Source organism: Hyla sarda, chromosome 2 (assembly GCF_029499605.1).
Source record: "Hyla sarda isolate aHylSar1 chromosome 2, aHylSar1.hap1, whole genome shotgun sequence".
In the NCBI taxonomy this organism is placed as follows: domain Eukaryota; kingdom Metazoa; phylum Chordata; class Amphibia; order Anura; family Hylidae; genus Hyla; species Hyla sarda.
In genome coordinates, this window is record NC_079190.1 from 69,664,936 (window position 1) to 69,685,159 (window position 20,224).

The 20,224-nt window shown below is 41.8% G+C and overlaps 2 protein-coding genes across 9 annotated transcripts in view; one reads left to right on the forward strand and one right to left on the reverse strand.

Annotated features, from left to right (window-relative positions):
- Positions 1 to 20,224, reverse strand: part of LOC130358573 (phosphatidylinositol 3,4,5-trisphosphate 3-phosphatase TPTE2-like) — a 62,879-nt gene that overhangs the window by 36,709 nt on the left and 5,946 nt on the right. For 5 of the 8 annotated variants that reach the window (XM_056561990.1, XM_056561991.1, XM_056561989.1 and 2 more), the window contains exons 2-4: positions 11,446 to 11,515; positions 5,299 to 5,373; positions 4,648 to 4,695 (exon numbers count right to left, since the gene is read on the reverse strand). In XM_056561990.1, coding sequence (XP_056417965.1) covers positions 4,648 to 4,695; positions 5,299 to 5,373; positions 11,446 to 11,495 — 173 coding nt within the window. In that variant the 5' untranslated portion in view covers positions 11,496 to 11,515. Of the gene's footprint in view, positions 1 to 4,647; positions 4,696 to 5,298; positions 5,374 to 11,445; positions 11,516 to 12,909; positions 13,253 to 15,113; positions 15,334 to 20,224 lie in introns of those variants that run through there. The other 3 variants (XM_056561988.1, XM_056561984.1, XM_056561985.1) reach the window with 3 other exon arrangements.
- LOC130358576 (fibrinogen-like protein 1) overlaps positions 11,294 to 20,224 on the forward strand; it is a 76,908-nt gene continuing 67,977 nt past the window's right edge. The window contains exon 1 of the mRNA XM_056562002.1: positions 11,294 to 11,359. The gene's annotated coding sequence lies outside the window, so the exon portion shown is untranslated. The remainder of the gene's footprint in view (positions 11,360 to 20,224) is intronic.

Sequence of the window (20,224 nt, forward strand, 5' to 3'; positions counted from 1 at the left end):
ATTGAACTCATTCGCAGACATTATTATATTATTTATGGTGTAACTGAGCTCTTCTACTTCTCTTTTCATCAGATAGGACTTAACTAAAAAAAGATAATTTGGTCCATCTAGTCTGTCCTTAAGTTATTTCTTCTTTATTTCAATTATATATATATATATATAAACACAGCTAGCCACTTTATTATGTACAACTGTTTAATTGCTTGCCAACGCAAATAGCTAATCTGCCAATCACCTGTCAGTAACTCAATCAGCCAATCACCTGTCAGTAACTCAATTCATTTAGGCATGCAGATGTGTTCAAAACAACTTGCTGGAATTCACACTGAGCATCAGAATGGGGAAAAAAGAGAATTGGGTACCAGACGGACTGGTCTGAGTATTTCAGAAATAACTGATCTACTGGGATTTTAACGCACAACCATCTCTAGGGTTAACAGAGTATGGTGTGGATGAAAATGCCTTGTTAATGTCAAAGGTCGAGGAGAATGGGCAGACTGCTTTGAGGTGACAAAAAGGCAACAGTAACTCAAATAACCACTCGTTACAACCAATCAGAATACCACCTCTAATGCACAACACATCACACCTGAAGCAGATGGGCTACAGTAGTAAAAGACCACACCAGTTGCCACTCCTTTCAGCGAAGAAAAGGAAACCGAGGATACAGTTCACACAGGTCACCATACTTGGACATGGAAGAATATTGCCTGGTCTGATGAGTCTCGATTCCAGCTGCAACATTGCTAATACTGTTCAGTGCTACACATAGGCATAGCACTGATCAGTATTATTGGCAATCTACTTCTCTGATCTTCTCAATGTCAGACCACAGAAGAAGACCCCGGGAGAGTGGTGGAGGCAGGTGAGGGGACCTCTGTCCACCATCTTGGCTGATCTGATCCCTGAGCCGTGCCACGGGCGATCCAATCAGCAAAAGTGCCACAATGCTGCAGGTGCTTTGATCTGTATTGATCACGGCATCTGAGGGGGTTAATGGTGGACTTCAGCATGATCGCATATGTCAGTCATTACCGGCGGGTCCCTGGCTGCTGATAGCAGCCGGGACCTGCTGTGCATGATGCGAGCACCGGTCCATGTATAGGACGTTAATGTATGTCCGCTAAGTCCCAGCACATCAGGACGTACATTTACATCAGATGACCTTAAGGGGTTAAACAACATGAAAGCATGGATTCATCCTGCCTTGTATTAACAGTTCAGGCTTGTGGTGGTAATAGTGTGTGGAACATTTTCTTGGCATACATACCAACTAAGGATTGTTTAAACATGACAGCCTACCTCTGTATTGTATTGTTACTGGCCATGTCCGTCCCCTTATGACCACAGTGGACCTATCTTTTGATGGCTACTTCAAAAAGCTCACATCGTCTTATACATGACAATGAGGTCACTGTTCTCCAATGGCCTCCACAGTCACCAGATCTTAATCCAATAGATCACCTTTGGGATGTGGTGGAACAGAAGATTCGCATTATAGATGTGCAGCCGACAAATCTGCAGCAACGGTGTGATGTCATCATGTCCATATGGACCAAAATCTCTGAGAAATATTTCCAGCACATTGTAGAAAGTATTCCAGGAAGAATGAAGGCAACATTTAAATCATAAAGTGGCCAGTGAGTGTGTATTTCTATTTACATTCACTTATTGTGGATTTGACAACCACACCTGCTGGAAGTTTGTTTTAAGCATCTACTACTCTTTCAGTAAAATATGATTTTCTCGTGTGGCTTCTGATCTTCCCATCAACTAACATCAGATTATGCCCCCCTAAAAGTGCCAAGAAGAGGACACCAGTTCATACAATTTCGATCCAGGTTTAAAATACAGACATTTAGTGGTGGCCCAGTACGGGATGGTGTTTCCCCATACTCTCCTGCCCTGTCAGGCAGTGTCCCCAGGGCCCCCTGCAGTTGTTATTCCCCATGTAAATATGTTAAGCATTTTATTGTGTTGTGACTTTAATAAATGTACCATTGTGATTGTGGTGATGCCAAAGTTGTGGTATGACCACGGGGTGTGAAGGGTGTAGGTGTATGGGGCAGATGTTGTAGCCCAGGGGCAAGGTGTTATTAACCCCTAAATGTTTGTGACACCAGGGAGTGGTTTTCCCGGTAACCACCTGAACCGTAGTATCGCTATCCCAATGTTAGACAGGGCAATAATAGTCCAAGACCAGGTAAGGGTTAACGGTAGCTTTACTGAGGTAGACAGATGGAAATAGTCTTTACAGCCAGGTCAGGATCCCAGAGAGGTGGCCAGTAACACAGAAGGACCTCGCAGCTTGCTGGGACTTGTAGTGACTTTGATAGATTTTAGTTCAGCCACGCTGACTATAATAGACTTGACTTTAGGCTTGACTAGGTTGTAGGTAGTGACAGCAGACATAGACTTGACTTACTGGGATGTGGCTGTAGATGGCTTGAGGCCTCTAGATATGCTGAACGCTGGCTCTGAGACATCTGATCTTCACTGTACCTCAGCAGGAGTGTGATGGAAGAGAGATATTGTAATGGCTCTTATCAAGGGGGGCTGAGCCAGAAGCCCATAGGACAAGCTGCAGGTCATGTGTTTAACTGGTGCTCTCTGGGTAACATAATAGATCAGGTGAACATAACATGTGATACCTCCAAAGGTCCTTTACACTTTATACACATAGTACATAACATTATACTGACTATACACAGTAACACTAGCTTCAATACTTGCGGAGACACTGCAGGAGAGCCCCTAGGACAATGAGGGACTCAACCTGACAGGGCCTAAGTACTGTACAGGGTTATATCCTGTACTGGGACATTACATGATTGTTACCCAAGAGGTACTAGTGACCAGCTGACCCCAAAGGTGACCTATGGGCTCCCTGCTAATCTCCCCTATATAAACCCTGGGTGGAGCTACAGTGGCTTCTCTCTCTTGTTCCTGAGGTCCAGTGCAGTCATCTTAGTGTGTGTGTCCAGAGCATTGGAGGCCTTAAGTCAAGTCCTGCAGCTACAAGTCAAGTCCTGCAGTCTCAAGTCGCATCCCACAGCGACAAGTCAAGTGCACAGTAAGCTAAAGTCACAGCCCTGTCAATCAAGTCAAGCCTTCTGTCTATCCAACATGGCCTGCACTAAATTCTCCTGTTTACTACAAGTCCCAGCAAACCTCATTGGGCCCTGGCTGTACTGCATAGACTGTAACAACTGTCTACCCTCAGTAAAGCTGTAGAGTTGTCCGTAACTTGGCATTGGTGTCTTCATTGCCCCCATGCCTAGCCCAGGATGGCGTTACGAACACAAGGGGTTAATACCATCTTCCCCTAGCAACAACATCTGCCCTGCACCACATACCCCACCAATACCACAATTTTATGACCAAAACATGGTTATTTATTTACTGTCTCCATCCACATCAGTCCCTGGCAATCTAAATCCACATAAAGGGGTATCCATCTTATCCCCTATCCACAGTAGACAGTACTAGGGAATTTTTGTGGCCTATTTGTTGGGTAATCCTGACTTTTAGCTTTACCTTAGCTTTATTTATATGGGGGATGTATTTATATGGGGGCTATATTTATATGGGGACTATATCTATATTCGGGCTGTATTTCTATAGGATCTGTATCTATATGGGGCACAAAGTGGGCACTATTACTATGTGAGGCACAATTGATGGGGCGTTTGTATATTGAGGGCATAGTGCTGGAGAAAGGAGCCTAAATTTTATGTCCATCAGATTCTGTGGAGATGAGTCATGGCGAGAAGAAGTCTTCATGGAGGTCCGGGCTGGGTGGAGAGGAAAAGGAAAGTGAACTTCTTCAATCAAAGAAGATGTCAACTGTGATTGACTCAGAGAAGATTGTGAGTCACTTAATATAACTGTATTATGTATGTATTTTGCTTGAGGTGGGGGAGATGATACTGGGGTGTGATTCTGGAGTTTGTATAATGTAGGGGGGTGATACTGGGGTCTGAATTATGCAGGGGGTAATACTGGGATCTGTATTTTGCAGGTCTGATCTAAAATGGTTACCCAACAAAAACTTTCATTGGTTGTGGGCAACCCTGTATGGTCCTCACTGTAAGGTCTTTACAGTGAGGGCAATAAATAGGAAACATTTAGAGATAAACCCTACCCTGTGACAAGTCACACCCTCTAAACCCCAACCACAATACATCAGATCCATAATAAGCCACACCCTTATTGGTGGAACAGCAAGTGACTTTCAAAACAGCTCAGTTCCTATGAATGGGACTGTGTTGGTGCAGATGGATTTCTCTAAGCTCCATTTAGATAAATAAGACAGTTGCATAAATTTCAGCAACAAATCTGCCAATTGTATGTATTTCCTTAAAGGGGTACACAAGTACCAACCCTACTCCTATCTGAATCTCCAGAACTCTCCCTGTGGATGGGAATGCCGGAGATACAGAAGCTGAGCAGGTGCCTATACGATCACTTGATCATACCTGCAGCCTTTTAATGGCATCATTGTTGGCCGCACATTAACCGTTTAGACAGGGCGATGTACGGCCTATAGCAATGATTTTAATGCCTTTATATGGGATCCGCAATGAACAGGCATATCCATTGTAAATCACTTTAAATAAATGTCTGGTAACACCGATAAAATCCTACCTGAATCCAAATGACACGACAAGAGGAGCGATCAATCTTCTCAGCTTGCTGAAAATGAAGACAAGATAAAATAAAGTAAAAATGTACCTGTTCTATGTACAATATGATGTAACAATGAGAAACTCGTGTGACCAAGGTATATAAGAAAAACAGCTGTAAATACTGTACATTTCATAAAACTGATCAGGTTACTGATGATGTCCAGTATTTCTTGCTTTGATTGTAACAATGAGAATGACACAGAAAGAATCATTAGACACTGAAGAAATAAAAGTTGTTTTAAAATTGAATTTGACATTTTAAACCTATTTTAGCCAATATTTTCCAAAATCATGCTCATCTTTAGATGGCATATAATCCATGTATATCAATATAAATATATGCATTGAAAAAGAGACACATGGAGGAAAAGATTTAATATTTTGCCATCTTCTGGACTAAACAACCTTCACCAGTTCTCCTTTATACTGTACGCTGCTGTCCGTATAAATACTTCACCTAGATTGCTCTGAAATAGATATGGGTGCCATTCAGTCTGTCACATGTATCATTTGCCAGGATTGTGTTACACAGGACCTCTTATAATAATACATGTGAATATATAATGTATATTGTGTAGTCAAAGCCCCTTCGCTATCAGTCAACACCTACTTGATACATGTTGATGGTTCCTCTGTTTCATTCTTTCCATCATCAATCTGAACTTTCTCTTCTGTTTTTTTAAACCTGTTTAACATGAAGGAAAGAAAAATTAATCAATAATAATTAACTATAATAATAATAGCAATAATGAAAGTTGTTTTGGAAAACATATCGGTGAATTGCCCAAACCGACTCCACAAACAAATCAACCTCAAGTCTTTTTGGATTTATTCATTAGCCACTTTATTTCCATGTGGACTAAAGCAAACACTCACAATATGCTTTTTATTCTTATTCTTTTGCAACGGGTTGTGTTTTAGCTTTAGCTTTTTGTAATTATATGATTTTTTGTTTCTTTAAAGGGGTACTCCACCCCTAGACATCTTATCCCCTATCCAAAGGAATCCTGCAATGTGCCTGTTGCACCCAGGGTTCATTTAGAGTAGCGGGTGCAGCACCACAGGCTTGTGACGTCACGGACGGGGCCTGCTCGTGATGTCACGACCACGCCCCCTCAATGCAAGTCTATGGCTGTCACGCCCCCCCCAGACTTGCATTGAGGGGGTGTGGCCCTTACGTCACAATCGGGACATGACCGTGATGCCACGAGCCTCCACATTGCCAGTCATCCAGCACGGAGCAAAGTTCGCTCCGTGCCCCGGATGTCTGGAGTGCTGCAGCCGAAATCATGAGGGTCCCCTGCGATCAGACATCTTATCCCCTATCCTTTGGATGGGGAATAAAATGTCTAAGGGAGGAGTACCATATTAAGGGTTTAACCAGGGGTTATAAAAGGATATCCTATATGCCCGAGGTAGTGGTCAGCAAGCGCTGTGAAATGTGTTTCATTCTGGGTGGTAAACTGACGTTCCCTTTTACCTCTATGTAATTTTTCCATCCAGTGCTGTTAGCATTCTGCTACAGACAAGAGCAAAAAAAAAACGAAAACATTTTATGTATCTAACCATGACCATGACATTCTAGAGAAGAATGTGAGGCCATCAATCAAACAGCTAAAGCACCAAAACTAGATCATGCAACACAACAAGGATCCTAAGCACACCAGCAAATCTACAACAGAATAGATAAAAAAGAATCAAGGTGTTGCAATGGCCCAGTCAATGTGCAGAACTAAATCCATCTGAAATGCTGCGGCCTTAGAGAGCTGTGCCCCAAACCTCAATGAATGTTGTAAAGAATTCCTCCCAAAACAACGAAAGAGACTGGTAAAGTCATTGGGGGATATTTATCAAACCCTGTGCAAATGAAAAGTTGTCCAGTTGCCCATAGCAACCAATCAGATCACTTCTTTGATTTGTAACATGCCTTCCTACAAATGAAAGAAGTGATCCGATTGGTTGCTATGGGCAACTGGACAACTTTTCCTCTGCACAGGTTTTGACAAATCTCCCCATTTTTGCTAAAGGTGGTTCAATGTTCTATTTATTCATGGGGTGTATTTGATTTTTCACACTTGGCTTTTCCATTCTGGCTTAGTTTCTAGTAAATAAATAATGACATGGTGTAATATGTCTTATGTTGTTATTCATCTCTGGTTTCATTTGCCTAATATAAAGACCAAGGACCATGTTGTTATTATGTCTCATAAAATATTGAATAAAAAGAGGATGTCCTTTCTATTTCTCATGACTATGTGTATACATATAAGAGGGAGCAGCCCGACCCAGACGTAATATGCTACAGCATTATCTGATGACACATCCACTTCCATAAGGTGGATTAAGGTGTCTTGAGGACTTGCCAAACCTCTTCTCATTCTGCAATTCATTCGAGCCAACTATACATGACTTTTAAGTCTTAAGGAACAACTTGTATTGAAGGTTTGTTAATAAATAACCAATAAAGGTCACAAGATAAACATTGGCTACAGCTTAATTTGCTATCTATTACGTTTTATCCAGTTGAGTTGTGCCAAATGACCAACCCTACTACATTTATACGCTGTTGTCTATCTGTGGTTGAATATATCATTAGTCCATGGAAAGAATTGACCTGAATCATTAAGTCCTGAAACTGAACAAATGCAAATGAGTGTTCATATAATAAGTCTATTATTACATGAATGAATAAGAATGACGACAACCGAGCCAATGGCTGTCACAACCACCCTGTGAGTCATTTACTACACAAGTTATATGTCAGTATTAATCCGGTGACTGATTGCACATGAAATGTTCTATCTGCTTGGTTGGGAAATTCTGAAGTTCAAACTTCTGGAAATTCACAAGAGGTATCCAAGAAGAAAATCTGCATTAGTGCACAGAGTTTGGACTTTGTTTTCGGATAAGAACACATTCCCACCTATGTCTATTTCTCTAAACACTACAAAATAAGTACAACAGAGTATTTGCAAAAATTTTCAACATTAGATTTGAAGGGTTGTTCAGTTTAGAAAATCCATTTAAAGGGGTACTCCACTGGAAAACATTTTTTTAAATCAACTGGTGCCAGAAAGTTGGCTGTCCAGAGCAGGATAGGTTTTCTATAGAGATTTGCTCCTACTCTGGACAGTTCCTAAAATGAACAGAGGTGTCAGCAGAGAGCACTGTAGTCAGAAAGAAAGGATATTCAAAAAGAAAAGAACTTCCTGTGGATCAAACAGGAGCTGATAAGTACTGTAAGGGTTAAGATTTTTTAATAGAAGTAATTTACAAATCCACTCTTTTTTTTCCCACTGGAGTACCCCTTTATTTTTACCCTAGCTGCCCTGTCCGGCAGACTCCATACAGTGACCCCTGCAACCTCCCCCCCCCCCCCCCCCGCACTTGTGTTCTACCTACTCCCTTAAATGACTATGTTATACCATATAATGTACATGAAATGTGTTATAGCTTTAAGACCTGTTGTCATGTGATTGTAACCCAGTGAGGTATCAGTGACCATGTGACCTAAGGGTGACCTATGGGACCCCTCCTAGTCTCCCCCATTTAAGCCCTGTGTGGAGATAGCTCTATCTCTCATGCTCTTGTATGCTGAGTTGCAGTAAGGTCAAGTCCTCGGTGTGTGTCTGGAGTCCAGAGGAGGCCTAAAGTCAGACAAGCAGCCACGGATTTTCAAGTCCATTGCCCCACAGGTCAAGTCAAAGCCTGGTAAGCTACAGAAGGGGTGAAGTCAGTCATAGTCTGTCATAGTCAAATCAGTCCAAGTCATCCTGTCTCAAGTCAGCGTGGCCTGCATCCAAATTGTCCAAGTCCACTGCAAGTCCCAGCAAGCTCTAAGGTCTCTGAAGTCACTGGTCACCTCCGTGGGCCTAGCCAAGCTGTATAGACTGTTACATCTGTCTGACTCAGTAAAGCTGCCGTTGTTCCGTAACTTGGCGTCGGAGACATTATTTGCCCCGTGCCTAGCCCAGGATCCAGCAGTATTCCTTCCGGTGGTGTAGAGCATAAACTATGCCCTGGTGTCATGAACACAAGGGGTTAATGCCATCTGCCCTTAAGGTAATTACATCTGCCCTCATCACACCCTCACTACATATTTAAACTCATAGCAGGCACAATGTTATTGTGAATTCCTTCTATTTCAAAATCTTAAACCTTCCAGTACTTATAAGTTGCGGTATGCTAAAGAGGAAGTTGTATAGTTCTTTTCTGTCTGACCACAGTGCTCTCTTTTGCCATCTCTGTCCGTGTTAGGAACTGACCAGAGCAGGAGAGGTTTGCTATGGGGATTTGCTCCTGATCTGGACAGTTCCTGACATGGACATAGATGTCAGCAGAGAGCAATGTGGTCAGACTAAAAAGAACAAGTTAACTTCCTCTGTAGTATACAGCAGCTGATCAGTACTGGAATTATTACATTTTTTAATAGAAGTAATTTACAAATCTGTTTAACTTTCTGGAGCTAGTAGATATGAAAAAAATAGTTTTACACAGGAGTACCCCTTTAATATTGTGTGAGTCAGGTAGGCTGTACCAGTGTTCACAACTTAATGAAAAGGCCATAGCACTGCATCAAGCTGTTTAAGAAAATAATTACATATAAAAGTCGCCCAGGGTAAATCCTGGGGGGTACCAGCTTTGTAGAGGCATTCTGCTGCTGCCGTGATCACAATCAAAGTCTGCACAATCAAAGTCAATTGAAGACCTAAATCTGATAAAGTACTAGTGCCAGTCCTTTAGCGAAGCTGATCGGGGTGTCCCGATCAGCTGACATGACAGTCAAAGGGTCTCTACCTGCCTCCGTGCTGTCTGATCTTCTCCATTCTTCTCCAGGCTGCTTTGACAGGCTGGAGAAGCAGAGCTTCAATAACACTGATCAATGCTATGTCATAGACATGAATAGTGTTAGCAATATAAAGATTGCCAGTAATAGTTCCCTATGGGGACTGAAAAATTGTTTAAAAAAAATTAAAATCACCTGACATTTCTCATTTTTCAAATAAAATAATGTAAATAAAAATAAACATAAACATATTTGGTAAAATATATAACAATAAAAACAACTGCACAAAGATGTGAAAAAAACGTCCAGAAATGCTAATTTTGGTCACTTCATATACCAGAAAAAAATTATATAAAGTCATCGAAACGAAAATAGTATCAATAAAAACTACAGATCACGGTGCAAATACTAAGTATCATAGAGCCCCATATACTAAAAAAAATTAAGAGTTATAGGGGTCAGAAGAGGACAATTTTAACCCCATAAGGATGCAGGGCGTACGGGTGCGCCCCCGTTCCCGAGTCCTTAAAGACTCAGGGCGTACCTGTACGTCCTGTGTCCCACTAACGTTGATTGCGGCGTCAAAACTGAAAGTAACTCAGCGGAGCTGATCGGGTCTATCGCGACAGAATCGCGATGTCCCGAACAGCTTACTGGACAACGGGAGGGTCCTCACCTGCCTCCTCGTCGTCCGATCGGTGATACTGCTCCAGCGCCAGTAACACTGATCAATGCATATGGCATAGTATTGAACAGTGTATGCAATGCAAAAAAAATTGTAAAAAGTGGTAAAAAAAATAAGAGAATACATGTGAATAAGCCCCCCACCCTAATAAAAGTTTAAATCACCCCCCTTTTCCTACTTTTTAAATAAAATAACATAATGAAAAAAATTATCATAAGTGGTACCGCCGCGTGCGTAAATGTCCAAACTATTAAAATATAAGGTTAGTTAAACTGCACAATCGATGGCGTACACATAAAAAAAATACCAAAGTCCAAAATAGTGAATTTTTTGTCACTTCATATACCATAAAAATATTAATAAAAAGCGATCAAAAAGTCCCATCAAAACAAAAAGGGTACCAATAAAAATTTATTATTATAGTTATAATTTTTTTTAAAGTAGTAAAATAAATAAAACCTACATAAATTGGGTATCCTTGAAACCATATGGACCTACATAATAAAGATAATGCGTCATTTTTACCGAAAAGTGCACTGCGTAGAAACGGAAGCCCTAAAAAGTTGCAAAATAGTGTTTTTTTTGGGTTCGCCGAAGATTATGTTATAAAATAAGTAATGTCATTACAAAGAACAATTGGTGATGCAAAAAACAAGCCCTTATATGGGTCTGTAGGTGCAAAACTGAACATGTTATGATTTTTAGAAGGTGAGGAGAAAAAAATGAAAGTGAAAAAACGAAGATTGTTTTGAGTCCTTGAGGTGAAAATGGGCTTAGTCCTTAAGGGGTTAAGCATACTCATTTTATTTCAAAAACTTATAATTTTTTTAAAGTAGTAAAATAAAAGAAAACCTATATGAATTGGGTATCATTGTAACCGTATGGGCCTATAGAATAAAGATAACCCCAAAATTTGCTGTTCTTTTACTCTCATATTGGGAGATTTATTAAAACCTGTGCAAAGAAAAAGTTGCCCATAGCAACCAATCAGATTGCTTATTTCATTTTTCAGAGGCCTTGTTAAAAATGAAAGAAGCGATCTGATTGGTTGCTATGGGCAACTGAGAAACTGAGGTTTCGATAAATCTCCCCCATAGAGCCTAAAGCCACAAGAATGAAGTGCTTCCTATAGAATGTTACTTTGCATGTAACTTTGTAAATGTTCCACTAAAGAAACCAGTGAAGAGTAAAGTCAGTCAGGTAAGTCTTTATCTCCGATAGTACCATCACCCAGGTTAATACTTAGCGTACAAAGTGTTTGAAAATTATCAGACTGGATCACTCACCCATTGACTTCAACAACCTCTGCCCTGGGAGCAAATGTTACAGCCGACATCTTGTCAAAGAATGCTGGAGCTAGAAGAAATAGAGAAAAATATAACAAAAATGTGAGACCTTCCCATTTATGTGGTTTCATATATAACAGTGGTCTCCAAACTGTGGTCCTCCTGATGTTGCAAAACTACAACTCCAAGCAGGCTTCCAAATGCAATTGTTTAGTGGGAAAAGATGTAGTTAAAGGGGTTGTCTAAATAGGTAATAATTTTTAATTTTGTGCCCAGGCAAGTGGAAAAAAAAAACAAAACAGACATACTTACCTATCCTGCTCCTATAACATCCTTTCGGCATCTGATTGGCTGAACAGACAATGGCGAATATACACAATACCCCCAATAAAATCACAGATCCTATGCCCACAGGAATAACCGAAAGAACAAGAAAAAAAAACGGATATGGATCGAACAATACACTATGGGGGGAGATTATTCAAAAACTTTGCAGAGGAGAAGTTGGCCAGTTACCCAAAGCAACCAATCAGATCACTTGTTTCATTTTCAAAATGAAGAAGGCATCTGATTGGTTGCTATTGGCAAAGGGTCAACTCTTCTTCTGCACAGGCTTTGATAAACCTCTCCCTATATCTTTATTGAAGAAAAATGCGTAACATATATAGACATCTAAATTCAAAAAGAAAAAAAACATACACATAAACACCCTGCCAAAGATGGCAGAAAAAGTGGGGCCCCTGTGGAATAAATGAATTCATGAGACACTAATGGGACACATTAATGAACATTAATGAGTTGTACGAGGGACCCTGGAATAACACCACTCCTACGAACGTTTCAGTGCCAACCTTCTTCACGGGGTCCTTCTTCCCAAAATGTGCTTAGGAGTGGCATCATCCCCGGGTCCCATGTGCAGCTCATGAATCTGTATATTGTTCCCAGATGTATTAGGTTTATATGAGCACTTTTTGGTACTTTGTGTCAGCAAGGCGTTGGTGGTACAGTGCCATTAGGATATGCTATATCTGCATACAAGGGCATGGTGCAATATAGGGCACAATATGGCCCATTATGATAATAGCACATTATGCATTACATTTGTGAGATGTTCGTGGACTTTTTCATAGCCAATCCATGCCTTTATTTACTTATTTGTATATGTATGTGTCCATATACCGTATATACTCGAGTATAAGCCGAGTTTTTCAGCACGATTTTTCGTGCTGAAAACGCCCCCCTGGGCTTATACTCGAGTGAACTCTCCGCCTGTCAATCCCTTCTCAGTGGTCTTCAACCTGCGGACCTCCAGATGTTGCAAAACTACAACTCCCAGCATGCCCGGACAGCCATCGGCTGTCCGGGCATGCTGGGAGTTGTAGTTTTGAAACCTTTGGAGGTCCGCAGGTTGAAGACCACTGCGACCTTTGTCATCATCCAGACCCCCTTTAGTTTTCTACTCACTTTTCCTTGGAGGGAAGGAAGGGTGAGCTGGTCCGGGCCATCTATGCTGCAGGGACCGTCCGGTGGGGAGGGTTAGTCGTTCCGGGCTGTCCATTTTCACCGGGAGGCCCTCTTCTCCGCTCCTGGCCTGCCCCGGACTAGTGACGTTGCCTTGACGATGACGCACAGGGACGTTCATGCGCAGGCACATATAATGCCCACTGCCCTGTGCCCCTCCCATATAATGCCCATCATATGTGCCCCTCTCATATAATGCCCCCTGTGATGTGCCACTCACTTATAATGCCCCCTGTCATGTGCCCCTCACTTATAATGCCCCCTGTTCTGTGCCCCTTACATTAAATGCCTCCTGTCCTGTGCCCCTCAGATATGATGCCCCCTGTAATGTGCCACTCAGATATAATGCCCCCTGTATAATGCCCCCATAGTGCCTCAAACATAGTAAAAAAAAAAAACAACAACAATTAAACTCACCTACTCCACGTTCCCACGAGCAGGTCTCTCCCTTGCTACTGGCTTGCAGCGTGTGAGCCACGGGGATGGGATCTCTGGCAGGCACGATGACGTCACATTATGGATCGCATCCCTGCAGCTCACATGATGTAAGCCACAAGTGTCTGCAGTGTGTGAGTGAATGGTGGAGCAGGAGCTGACAGCTCCTGCTCCACCATTCTAGTGTACTGCCTCTGTGTTCCCAGAGGCAGTAAACTTGCTGACATTTGGGCACTGGTATTTACATTCGGGGCATGGGCCCCGAATGTTTTGACCTAGTGACGCCCATGCTGTACAAGTGACTTCTGATGGTTCTTCATTGGTTTTGTATTTGTGGTTTAAAGGTCACAACTATACTATGCTGATAGAGGATATATAGTTTTATTTATTTAACTGTATTGGTATATATAATGTCACTTGACCTACTATTAATTATCTTTCTCTTTATCTATTGCTGTTTGATTTACGTTATCAATTTAATGGTCCACAGTTGTTAAATCAAATGATGAGAATTTGACTGAATAAATACTCTATACTAAACACAGGTATTGTGAAGAAAGTTTCCATACATCCATAGAACGTTATTTTTGGCTATACGGACACGGTCACACATCTACATCTTGCACAAAAATCCTGTGATTCTCAGCATATATATAAACTAACAGCTAGTTAGTGTACGTTATAATCATGTGCAAGTGCGCCAGCCACATCATGACCATCTGTGTGTAGCGGATCCTTAACGTCCCTAACATAATGGCGCTCACTGGTACCACCACCACCACAATGTAGAAATGGTTCCTTGCATTGGGACTTGGAATCAAGGTAGAAACATGGGAAGAACATATAATCACACAAGGCAAGGCAATAGGGCTCACTACTAAGCTACCGTGCTGGCCCCAAACATATCATCATATGTAAAGCATTGCAAGGCACAATTGATAATATTGTATTGTATTTTCCAATGAGAATTCCTGAAAGGTTATAAAGTGATCTTGATGTTTTGATTCTAGTCTCTCTTATCGTGTAATCTGTGTTGCATGAAGCAACAATCAACTCTGAGCAGTTCTAGGTCACAAGTGACTGCCGTCCTGGTGTGTACATGCAATGAACATAGCGTCCCGCTACAATAATAGTAAGTGTATTATTAATACACCCGCTCAGAGGTAATGATAAAGCTGCATCACTGGTTGCACCCAAACACAGAGTAAATAGTAAAAAATTTATCAATTTACTTGTTAGCTACTGGAAGCAGCAAGACACATTGGGGAAACGTTATTAATCCATTTGCACCAGTTTTTTTAAAATATAAACAAAGTCTCATGATACATTGATACATGATGGTCCAATTACTTTATTATGTTTTAGGCCAGACAATTGGGCATAAAGCAGGGCAAACCTATGCCTGCTATTATTTCATATTCTGGTTTAAAGACAGTGCTGAATTTTAATAAATTTGGTGTACCTTACTACTGGTTGACCAATAAACAAGCCTTTCAGACCAGGCCTTTCAGACCAGCCACATGGGGTACAGGGGATAAGTGGCCACCAGTCACCCCTTAATGTCACTTATATAATAAGGGTCCTATTAGATGGGCAGACCCATGCCTGATACATGCGCTAAGCCAGGGAAGCACAAATTATTGTCCAATAATCATCCTGTGTAAAAGGCCATTTAGTCAGGATCTGTCTGACCACCTGCTGTGGTTGCTTACCTATCATATAGGCAGGGTACGCCACTGCTATAGGGCCCGACAGGAAGAAGGGCCCATCTGGGAAATTGACGCATATCCCAGATCCCAAACTTGTGTTGCTTTTAACTGTTGGTGCTCTGCCATCAGCTATGCCAGCGCCTCCATCCTGTCACTTCAACTGGGAGCTTTTGGTACAGGCAGTGTTTCTGAATGACTCTGCTTGCTCTGGAAGCTCAGAAAGAGGCCTTGAGGAGCAGAGCTGTGAGGGAATGATAAAGAGGTAAGTAATTTTTGTTTTTTATGAGGCCTACAGTATGGGGACACAGAGGAGGTCTAACTAAATAGGGGTCTTAACTACTATAAGGGGACACAAATGGGAGCCTAACTACAATGTTGGGGACACAGAGGAGACCTTACTGCTACATAGGGGGACACAGAGGGGGCCTACTACTATATAGGGGCATAGAGTGGGCCTACTACTATATAAGGGCCACAAAGGGGACCCTTCTACTATATAGGGGGCAGAGAGTGGGTTACTACTATAAAAGGTGCACAGAGTGTGGGCCTACTACTATATGGGGGCACAAAGGGGGCCTAAGTACTTTATAGGGGCACAAAGTGGGCACCGTTACTGTGTGGGGTAATACACATGGGGAGACTGTAAAGAGGTATCGGAGTGCTGGAAAAAGGAGCCTAAAATGTGTAGCCTGCAGATTCTACAGAGACAAGTATTGGCTGAGAGAAGTCTTTATGGGGGTCAGGACCAAACAGAGTAGAAAAGAAAAAAGGGAACTGAATGGTCTTGGTTGGATTTGGCCAGTCACAGTATGGTGGTGACATGTATGGGGATATTTGCTCCTTGTATACTATTGTTATTTGGTTACTTTATGACTATTGCGTGAAAGTATACAGTACAATCTCATGCATAGAAAAATGTCGTAGATATGTTATGTTTATTTTTATTTTTATGTACCCTCTAATTGAGGAGGAATGGGGCAGAGTGCATAGGAAGAATTTGCTCTGGGGCCCATGAAATCCTAGTTACGCCTCTGCCTGACTTGTATATTTGGGTAAAAAAAGGTGGCAAGACTAGTCCCCTTCCAATAATGACTGATAGTAAAGAGTAAATAATAGCGTGCTCTACGTCTGGTATCAATAGCAGTGACATTGTCTAGTATGTTTCCTATCCTGTAATATAAGAATGTAATTAAGTGAATAGCCCCTGGTAAGCAGAATGGCAAACAAACAATTAAACTGACTGGTTTCTCTGTGTTTTTAGGCTACAGGGAATTCATTTCATTCCACCCAAAAACAGGATGTGCTTTCTGCAGACTGTCCATGTCATTTGGGGGGATTTCAGACTGAGCAATCTCAGACAGTGTTATCCTATATCCATAGCAATCTTTATGGTGACCACATGGTCGGCCAATGTGTTCATTCATGCTCGGGGGAGAATACCAGCCACCTGATCCTGCTGTTCCCCAGAAGTAACCTGCATGTTGCGGGCCAGACTGGCTTTTTTATGGGGAAAATAGGGCAGATCACTGTTTACACTTGCCTTATGGTTTCTGTTTGTAATGGAAATCATGGTGAACTTACATTACACTTACACTATACAATACTGACTTGGAGTCCATTGGGTTCCAATATGGATTCCCACATTTTTACAGCAAGAGTAGTCCAACAGATGATGCTATTTAATATGATGGGAACTGCAACTTAATGGGGTACTCCACTGGCCAGCATTCTAATCATTTAGTTCCGAACACTGTGTGCGCGCAGCGGGGTCGGCCACACCCTCTCAATGCAAGTCTATGGGAGGGGGCGTGGCATCCACCACGCCCCCTCCCATAGACTTGCATTGAGGGGGTGTGGCCGACCCCCGCAGCGCGAACACAGTGTTTGTAACTAAATGTTCCGAACGCTGGCCAGTGGAGTACCCCTTTAAAGCATACCTCTAATATAATGGTCCTGGTGGATACATGTTCAAAATTCTCTACAGCTTCTGAGCCAGACACTTGCCCTTAGACTATCACAATCTGGAGACATATTTGCTGGTAATTTCATCCAAGTCTATGGGACCTCAGGCAAATCCATCTCCAGAGCACAATAGTCTCAGGGTAAGTCTCAGAAGTCACCAAGAACACATATCCTACCACCAGGACCAATATTAGAGGTACGCTTTAAGACAAACACGGCATTATCTGTGTATAAGGGAAAGGAAGGAATATCCTGGTACTCACCCAGATGTATCAACTCCAATAGGATAAATTATACCCACAGCGCAGTGAAACCCAAAATAAATATTACCACTCATTACTGTGAAAATAATAATATATCCACATACAAAGCTATTACATTATAAAAGATAATAGGGATAATGTCTCATATATATATATATATATATATATATATATATATATATATATATATCTTCCACAAATGTGGTGCTTAAAAGTCACTGTAATAAAACAAGTGTCTATAACTTTGACGCATGGCTGGCCGGTTGCCCTTTAGTAAAATATTTATGGGCACACACTGATCAAGTCGGGAACTGTCATAAAGACTTCCTTCATCTGATAACATGACAACATGAAGTAAGTGCTCGGCAATTGACACTTGTAAACATGAAGTAGTCCAAACAGCAGGGGAAACTTCAAACAGCAGGGGAAATGGTACCAGTGGACCGGATCTCAATCCCGGTGGAGGACTGTTATGGTATCAGACACCAAGATGCTAGAAGCAAATCACAGATCACAACTATATTTTGTTTTAGCATATTCACATAGATAATGGATTGGATGGAGTGTGGCCCCTGCCACACTACAAAAAATGTTCAGGAATGGTTTGAGGAACATGGTAAAGAAATCAAGGTGTTGACATGTCAACACCTTGATTTCTTTACCATGTTCCTCAAACCATTCCTGAACAATTTTTGTAGTGTGGCAGGGGCATTATCCTGCGCACTGCGATTAGTGGACACTACTGCCATGAAGGGAAAGTCTCGATCTGCAAAAATGTTTTAAAGGGGTACTCCGGTGAAAACCTTTTTTCTTTTAAATCAACTGGTGGCAGAAAGTTAAACATATTTGTAAATTACTTCTATTAAAAAATCTTAATCCTTCCAGTACTTATTAGCTGCTGAATGCTACAGAGGAAATTCCTTTCTTTTTGGAACATTGAAGACATCACGAGCACAGTGCTCTCTGCTGACATCTCTGTCCATTTTAGCAACCGTGCATAGCAGATGAATGCTAAGGGCAGCATGGTGGCTCAGTGGTTAGCACTGCTGCATTGCAGTGCTGGGGACTTGGGTTCAAATCCCACTAAGGACAACAATAAATAAAGCGTTATTATTATTATAATAACATCAGCAGAGAGAACTGTGGTCGTGATGTCATCACAGAGCATTCCAAAAAGAAAAAATTTCCTCTGTAGTATTCAGCAGCTAATAAGTACAGTAAGGATTAAGATTTTTTAATAGAAGTAATTTACAAATATGTTTAACTTTCTGCCCCCAGTTGATTTAAAAAAAGGTTTTTACCGGAGTACCCCTTTAAAGTAACACCCAAATGAATGCAAGAGCCTAATGTTTTCCAGCAGAATATTGCCCAGACGATCATATTGGCCTTGCCAGCTTACCTCCTTTCCTACATACATCCAGTAGCCATCTCTCAACCTAGATAGTGCCACACACACACTTAGCCATCCACATGATGTAAAAGAACCACAAATTATGAGACCAGGCCATCCTCCCCTATTGCTCCATGTTCCAGTTCTGATTCTCATGTGTCTATCATAGATGCTTGAGCATAGACACAATGACCAGTCTGTGGCTAAGCATCCCATATAAAGCCAATTCTGATGCCCTGTGTGTCCTGACTTCTTCCTATCATAGCCAACAGTAACTTGCAACTGCAATTTGTGCTACTGTAGCTCTCCCGTTTTCGGTAGGTATTACCCACTGCATACACCCCACCAGACCTCAGGTCATTACAATTCGGCCCTTGTTAACGTATCTCTGACCCTTACAGAGGGGTGTAAGACACCCCCTGCGGCCATGACCAGGCCCTAAGAAGAAGGGGGGCCCATATTGGGTTTTCTAGACAAGTGCGGCTTTCAACTGTGTATTTGTCTTTAAGATGAATAAGTTGAACATATTACACTGATCACTTGCTGCCTAATATATCCCACACCTAACAGATACTATACTGTCATGAGATGACCATGCTGATCAGCAACATGTCTGTGTGTGTAGTAGATAGATCTGATGTGTGATAATGGGGGAGATTTCTCATTAGGTGTCTATTGTAGACACAGATCTACCCCTTTACACCGCTTGTCTAATTTACACTCTTGCTCAAAATTTACAAAAGTTGCGCATGTCCTTTGAAAAATGTTGTGCAAACATAGAAATACCCCCCCCCCCCCTCGTTCTACTGCGCACTCCCTCTCTACCTCACACTTCACAGAGCTGTGGCATTTTCCTGCTGTACACTGCTCACATAGCTAGAAGTGCCGGAGCAGCAGTGTGCGCCGAACAAAACTCTGCACAATAGTAAAATCATAAATCTTTATAAAGTACACAGAATGTCTGGGTTTTAAAAATATATAATTTTGCTAAACAATCTGTCCCCTTACCTCTATATCAGTTTTACCAACCAGAATGCCTCCAAGTGTTGCAAAACTTGGCTTGCTGGGAATTGCAGTTTTGCAACAGCTGGAGGCACCCTGGTTGGTAAACACTGTGTACATGTACCAGAGCTGAGTGTGTGATCATGTATATGTAGCAGAAATCAGTGTGGGGCATGTGTATGGAGCAGAGCTGAATGTGTGATTATGTGTATGCAGGACCACACACTCAGCTCTGCTGCATACACACAGTCACACACTTAGCTCTGCTGCATACACATGATCACACACTCAGCTCTACTGCATACACATGATCACACACTCAGCTCTGCTGCATACAATCACACTCAGCTCTGCAGCATACACATAGTCACACACTCAGCTCCGCTGCATACACACAATCACACACTCAGCTCTGCTGCATACACACAAACACACACTCAGCTCTGCTATATACACATGATCACACATATACTTAGACCTAATAGCCCTACCTCCTT